This window comes from Cephus cinctus, unplaced genomic scaffold (assembly GCF_000341935.2).
Source record: "Cephus cinctus unplaced genomic scaffold, Ccin1 Ccin1_scaffold1163, whole genome shotgun sequence".
Taxonomy (NCBI): Eukaryota; Metazoa; Arthropoda; class Insecta; order Hymenoptera; family Cephidae; genus Cephus; species Cephus cinctus.
The window spans coordinates 1-7596 of NW_014333653.1; the positions used below are offsets into that span (position 1 = coordinate 1).

Below are 7596 nucleotides of genomic sequence, written 5' to 3' on the forward strand. Positions count from 1 at the left end.
TCGAATCTACTATTCCTTCCTATTCTCCCTCACTCTCCTACTAGTATAACCTTAAAGACTTAAGCCCGTACTCATACCTCTTTTTTAACGTTAAAGACGTCTTTAGAGACGTCTATTAGTGATTAAAAGACAGCAGATAGCAGTCGATAAAAGACGTCTTTAACGCTAAAAGAGAGGTATGAGTGCGGGCCTAAGTTTTTAAAATGCCTTTTGGAGAAAGAAAAGTTTAAAGTGGTAGCGCATGTAACATACCACACGTATTTTATATTGCAGTGATATATGTAATATATCTTTAATGGTACTGTTCTTATAAATCATTCGCGGGCTGTATGTGTATGTCTGTATGTATGATTGCACTTTGTATACTATGTACTTTGTATATCTGTATGTATGCCTGTACTTTGTATACTGTATCATTATTGCATTTGTCGAATAAATTATCTTGTAACACTTATACACTTTTTGAATCTCCTATTCCTTCCTATATCTCCTCCCAGTATATCCTTAAAAACTAAGTTTTTAAAATGTCTTTTGGAAAAAGAAAAGTTTAGAGTGGTAGCGCATGTAACATACCACACGTATTTTATATTGCAGTGATATATGTAATATATCTTTAATGGTACTGTTCTTATAAATCATTCGCGGGCTGTATGTGTATGTCTGTATGTATGATTGCACTTTGTATACTATGTACTTTGTATATCTGTATGTATGCCTGTACTTTGTATACTGTATCATTATTGCATTTGTCGAATAAATTATCTTGTAACACTTATACACTTTTTGAATCTCCTATTCCTTCCTATATCTCCTCCCAGTATATCCTTAAAAACTAAGTTTTTAAAATGTCTTTTGGAAAAAGAAAAGTTTAGAGTGGTAGCGCATGTAACATACCACACGTATTTTATATTGCAGTGATATATGTAATATATCTTTAATGGTACTGTTCTTATAAATCATTCGCGGGCTGTATGTGTATGTCTGTATGTATGATTGCACTTTGTATACTATGTACTTTGTATATCTGTATGTATGCCTGTACTTTGTATACTGTATCATTATTGCATTTGTCGAATAAATTATCTTGTAACACTTATACACTTTTTGAATCTCCTATTCCTTCCTATATCTCCTCCCAGTATATCCTTAAAAACTAAGTTTTTAAAATGTCTTTTGGAAAAAGAAAAGTTTAGAGTGGTAGCGCATGTAACATACCACACGTATATTATATTGTAGTGATATATTTTAATATATTTCTAATGGCATTGATATTACTAATCATTCGCGGGCTATACATATATGTACACCTGTACTTCGTATACTGTATCATTATTGCATTTATTGAATAAATTATCTTGTAACACTTATACACGTTGATATTCTTTTGCCCTTTGCGAATATCCCAGAGTATGAGTGAGTTCTGTCTCACTCTTACTCTCCTCCGTCCTAACTGCATCCTTCACCTACTCCTAATATAGTTTGAAATTCAATTCTCAAAATTGCACTTCTGGGAGGCTGTATCTCGAAAACGGCTGGGTTTAGGGCTTCTTCCTTGAAATTTTGAAAGATCTCTTAATTCAGAAAGTCAAAATGGTCCATAGAAGAGGCTGGTACAGGTTAGATTGCGATAGGGCCACTTTCAAAAAATTCCCTTACATTTTGGTACTCGCACACTTTTTTTTTAATTTTAAAATTATCAAGCATTCATTGTAAAGAATTTCCATTAGTTCAAATTTTCCCCGATAAGGGGGCAGCACCTCCTGGGCATGATATGTGGCGCCATCTCTGAGAGAACGAGTGAACTTTCTCGATAAAATAATTCCGAATGCAATTTGAAAATGACATGGACGAATTTTCAATTGGTAAATTCTTATTAAAGAATTCGCATTAGTTCGAATTTTCGCCGATAAGAGGGCAGCACCTCCTGGGCATGATACGTGGCGCCATCTCTGAGAGAACGAGCAAACTTTCTCCGATAAAATAATTCCGAAAGTAATTCGAAAATCAGCTATATCAGGCTGGTACAGACCCCTTAGGGTCTAAAGCAAAATTTTTTCACATAAAACTGTGAAAGGACACTTTCAAAAAATCCCTTTACTTTTTGCATCTTGCAGATGGAATGAAAGTAATGGCAGAGAAAATGCAGCATAGCCGAAAAGGGGTGTAGAAGCATAAGGCACGAGGAGGAGGAAAAGGATGTTGTTATGATGGAGGAGAGTAAGACAGAGACAGAACTCATTCGTACTCTGGGATATTCGCGGAAGGCAAAAGAATATCAACGTGTATATGTGTTTAAAGATAATTTATTTGATAAACGCAATAATGATACAGTATACGAAGTACAGATATACATACATATATGGTTTACAAAAGATTAGCAATAACAATACCGTTAGAGATATATTACATATATCAATGCAATATAATATACGTGTGGTATTTTACATGCGCTACCACTTTAAACTTTTCTTTTTCCTAAAAACATTTTAAAAACTTAGTTTTTAAGATTATACTAGTAGGAGAGTGAGGGAGAATAGGAAGGAATAGTAGATTCGAAAATTGAGGAGAAACATTTGGTGGCAGCAGACAGGGAAGATATTGTCGAAGGGAAAGAGAGGAAGATTGTTAGAAAGAATGAGTGAAGAAGACTGATGGTGACGATTAAAGGAACGAGGGGAGAAAAAGGTGCGTAAAACGTATGCACGAGGACCAGATTATTCGGGAGTGGCGACAAAGAAGAAGACTCGAATATGTAGGAAAAGTAGGAAGTATAAGGGAGCGAAATGGGCCCCACCCCGCCCATTTCCGTGAGGTCCTGCCTCTCCTGAAGGGAGCTACGACCCCTCCGAGGCCCCATAGGGGACCGTGTTTTGTTTTTTATTGAGGAAAACCCCCTGGTCCTGCGGCTTTCGCGCACAGGACTAGGGGGGAAAAACCTCAGGAAGGAAAGGAAGTCGGGTCGAGGGACAAGAAAAACGCACAAGGGGGTAAGGTGAAGTTAAACGCGAAAAAGCTAAGATAAGTTAAACGCAAAAGGGACAAGTTAAACGCGAAAGGTCTGCCCCTAGTCAAGATTCACCGCAACGAAAGACCGCGGGCGTAGCACCCAGCGATACCCTTGCGGGCACGCCGGGACATCCCGAAGGACGATATTTAACGCTACAACCTCCGTCCCTTCCCACGGGCAAAAGCCCAGTGGGTTAGACGTAAGGAACCACGCCCGCCGCCGGCGGCGGGCCCCGTTAGCCATCGATCCACGCGCAAAATGTCTCTGACAGAGGGTGACTTTATACTAGCGGGTGCTCAATAGCACCCGCACCTACCCCAAGTGAAGTGACCCCCAAGCACAAGCACAAATAGGACTTTACCCAAAGTCAACGGACTACCCCTCCGACCTCCCCACCGACAAATAGGATCGTCTCTACCCACACAAGTGCCCAAGGGTCAACGACATGTTGGAGCGTTTTTAGCAAAGCGAACAAATGATACTAAATACGCGAGAGCTAGACACCTGGCTAGATTCACTATACGAAAGACCATGGCCGTAGATACCCTAAGGGGGCTCAAGGCCCCCGTCGGGAGACCCATAAGGTCCTGTTGCGGCCACAACTTGGGCCACCAACCACTGAGCAAGCTCAGCGGAAGAGGCGGAAGGGCAACCCCCGACACCATGGTCTTAAGTCTAGCTGCACTAACAGGGTGACTACCCTTATATGACTACTTGAATAAACTTTTCTTTTTCCTAAAAACATTTTAAAAACTTAGTTTTTAAGATTATACTAGTAGGAGAGTGAGGGAGAATAGGAAGGAATAGTAGATTCGAAAATTGAGGAGAAACATTTGGTGGCAGCAGACAGGGAAGATATTGTCGAAGGGAAAGAGAGGAAGATTGTTAGAAAGAATGAGTGAAGAAGACTGATGGTGACGATTAAAGGAACGAGGGGAGAAAAAGGTGCGTAAAACGTATGCACGAGGACCAGATTATTCGGGAGTGGCGACAAAGAAGAAGACTCGAATATGTAGGAAAAGTAGGAAGTATAAGGGAGCGAAATGGGCCCCTAGAAATAGAAGAAAGTTGGAAATTGATAAGAGAGGTAATCCCAAGATACCAGTATAGGAGACCGGCTCGAGGAAGAATGAACGCTGCGCTCCGAGTCCGGGTACTGACTTGAGCGCTCCCCCCACCATCCGCCTGTTCCCACTCTCGGAGTCCTCCGCGACGAATTTGCGCGCTCACAATTTTGGGCAACTTCCAGTATTTCTAAATATGCTTGGCCAGAATTTCCGATTTCTAAGTGTTAATATTTTACTTGACTGAGTTAATTAATTATTTTAATGTTCAAAATACCTAATTTATTAATATTTCAATTTGATTGTAATTTATTTTCGATATTCCACAATTTCAATTCAATTTTTATCTACTCCGTATATTCTGCGAGATTTTAATTTAGCCTCAATTTTATATTTTGAATAAATTTTGAAAGTAAATCAAGATCCAATATGATTTAGTAAAAATTGAAGTGCTACACGGGTGCCAAGTTGGCACTGCACTTTCTTAAAAATATCTTAAAAATGTTTCAACAATAGGTTTTGTCAATAGTTCTTGAGAAGTTCTATATTTCCCGGTCTCGTTATAAGGGTTGCTTTGGGAACCAGCGGTGAGTAGCGAAGAACCTCTACCTACCAAGCTACACGTCCGTGTTCACGTTTACCTCGGCTACGACGGGATTCCCATTGTCGACGGAGGCGATGCTCATAAAATCCTACGACCGGACTGGCCGCTACGATTTAGCGCCATGATTTGGGTATCGCCTAAAACCGTAGCGTTGAGCATCTCCACATTCATCTCTGTATGGTATGAAAGAGCCTGAGTAGTTTGAGCAATCGTCTTGACAAATTGTATATTTGTGTCTAATTTGAAAGGCGATATTCTTTACTTGGCGATATTCTTTACGATGGATATTGGTGAATTACTATCGTACAAGGTAAATTAATTGCAGTGTCTTAATAAGAACTGTCATGGGGAAATATAGAGGGGAATGATATAATAAAAGTATACATTAAAAGTATAAAGTTGTGTAAACAAATTGCAGCCACTTGCTTATTCTAACCTTTCACATTATATTTTTGTTTGATGTGTTCAAGTATTTGCTTATCCTCATTTTTCACGTACCGTTCTCGTTACTACCAGCCGCCAAATACTCCAAAACGTCCTGTACCAGGAGAAGAGGATGATGAAGATGAATGGGAGAATACAAAGAAGTCCAAAAAGGTGATCAAAACTCCATATCATCCACGACAGAGGCAGCCCCGAGAAGTTGAACTGACTCCTGTGAGAAGCAACGAGCCTCCTACACCAGTTCGTGCTGCATTGCCTGTACCAGCGAATGATATCGTGGAGCCACAACTGACTGAAAAAGAAAAACAAGATATTTTAAAATATGTAGAGACAGAGGCACCTGAAGTAGAGGCTCTGGATGAAGCTACGCTAAAGAGAATGGTGCTACTGTTTGAGAAGAGAGCCCTTAGAAATCAGGAAATGAGAGTTAAATTTCCTGATCAACCAGAAAAGTACGGATTTATATAGAAAACTGTGCATCTGTATGGCAAGTATTATATTCTTTTTTTTTATCAAACAGGTTTATGGAATCTGAAGTAGAATTACATGAAACTCTACAAGAACTTCACGTAGTTGCCACCAATCCAGATCTTTATCCTCTAATGGTAGAATTAGGAGCTGTACCGTCGCTCTTAGAATTACTGTCACATGAGAATACGGATGTGGCTGTGGGGGTAGTTGATCTTCTACAAGAACTCACTGACGTAGACATTCTCCATGAGAGCCAAGAAGGTGCAGACTCACTGATAGATGCATTGCTAGAGCAGCAAGTGTGTGCCTTGCTTGTACAAAATTTAGAAAGACTGGATGAGACTGTCAAAGAAGAAAGTGACGGTGTCTTTAATACCCTAGGTATAAAATCTTTATACCGTAACTTTAAAAATATTTCTTCCAAGCTGCCTTGGCAAACTATCAAATTCAATGTTTTACATTTTTAGCTATTTTCGAAAATCTTTTGGAATTCAGACCAGAACTGTGTAGTGACGCAGGTAAACAGGGTCTCATGCAATGGCTACTTAGAAGAATAAAAGCCAAGATGCCTTTCGACGCCAATAAATTATACGCCAGCGAGTTACTCTCAATACTTTTACAAGAAACGCCAGAAAACCATTTATTAATGGGCGACCTGGATGGTATCGACGTGTTACTCCAACAGTTAGCAGTATGTATAATCTTATAAAGTATATGCTTATGAATATTCCACGATCTTATTAAAAATTGTATTCCTTTCAGTATTACAAAAGACATGACCCACAAACGGCAGAAGAACAAGAGATGATGGAGAACCTATTCAACGTCCTATGCTCAAGTTTAATGGCTACTGTAAACAGAGAACGTTTTCTACGCGGAGAAGGACTTCAATTAATGAATTTGATGTTACGCGAAAAGAAAATGTCACGAAACGGATCCCTCAAAGTATATATACTCCTTATTTCTGATAATCCATAAAATTATTAAAATCTTATAAGTTTCCTTATCATAATACATCCACAGGTCTTGGACCACGCTATGAACGGTCCCGACGGCAGAGACAACTGCAGCAAGTTTGTAGACATCTTAGGACTCCGTACAATCTTCCCACTGTTCATGAAGACCCCAACGAAGAATAGAAAGCGGATGCTCACTGCTGAACAACACGAGGAACACGTAGTGTCCATCATCGCCAGTATGCTAAGAAATTGCAAGGGTCAGCAGCGACAGAGGCTGCTGAGTAAGTTCACGGAAAACGACTACGAGAAGGTCGATCGTCTCATGGAACTACACTTTAAGTACCTGGAAAAGGTTGAGGAAGTGGAGAAGAACGCTAAAGACGAAGAGGACGAGGAGGAGTCTTACCTAAGAAGATTAGATGGCGGATTGTTCACGTTACAGCTCGTAGATTATGTGCTCCTGGAGGCGTGCACTGGGTGTCCACCTGCGGTTAAGCAAAGAGTCACTAGGATTTTAGCACAGAGAAGAGCATCTTTAAAGACCATAAGGCATATAATGAGAGGTGAGTTTAAATGGTTAAAAATTGATTATTACATATATTGGGTTTATGTAATATATTACATATTTGGGATTATTATATAATTGATACTTCACCCTACAGAATATGCAGGAAATCTTGGCGATGCTGGCGACACTGAATGGAGGGAGGCAGAACAGCAACACATACTTCAGTTGATAGATAAATTTTGATAGTATCAATTATCCTTATCGTTATCAGACAAGCACAACAACGACCTTTCTATTTGGTACACTAAACTGATACCGCAATTAGCAATTTGATATCAAAAATTAATTGGATACAAGAATAGATCCATGATACATTCTCAAGCCCCATAATCTTCCTTAATCTCGAAAATATAGTGACGTCATTTCCTGTAATATTTACCATCCTTACACATACTATAAAATGATCAAACAAATATTTATAAATAAATATGCAGTACTTTTAAAAATGATTTCAGGCTTTACGAGTTTCAATCGCCCAA

The 7596-nt window shown here is 39.3% G+C and overlaps 1 protein-coding gene across 2 annotated transcripts; it reads left to right on the top strand.

Moving 5' to 3' along the window:
- Positions 1-4715: 4715 nt before the first annotated feature.
- Positions 4716-7566, top strand: LOC107272380 (beta-catenin-like protein 1). 2 transcript variants are annotated; one of them, XM_025089677.1, is made up of 7 exons: positions 4716-4855; positions 5192-5571; positions 5640-5971; positions 6058-6281; positions 6353-6535; positions 6614-7112; positions 7212-7566. In XM_025089677.1, the coding sequence occupies exons 1-7, from the start codon at positions 4853-4855 to the stop codon at positions 7298-7300; spliced, it is 1710 nt and encodes a 569-aa protein (XP_024945445.1). In that variant the 5' UTR covers positions 4716-4852; the 3' UTR covers positions 7301-7566. The 2 variants fall into 2 exon arrangements, with proteins under 2 accessions (XP_024945445.1, XP_015604971.1); XM_015749485.2 differs by having other exon boundaries at positions 4831-4985.
- The last annotated feature ends 30 nt before the right edge of the window (positions 7567-7596 follow it).

Coding starts and splice junctions, on each gene's coding strand:
- LOC107272380 (XM_015749485.2), top strand. CDS start 4,956: ATGGATATTGGTGAATTACTATCGTACAAG. Junction 4,986..5,191: donor GTGAATTACTATCGTACAAG/GTAAATTAATTG, acceptor CGTTACTACCAG/CCGCCAAATACTCCAAAACG. Junction 6,536..6,613: donor CACGAAACGGATCCCTCAAA/GTATATATACTC, acceptor ATACATCCACAG/GTCTTGGACCACGCTATGAA.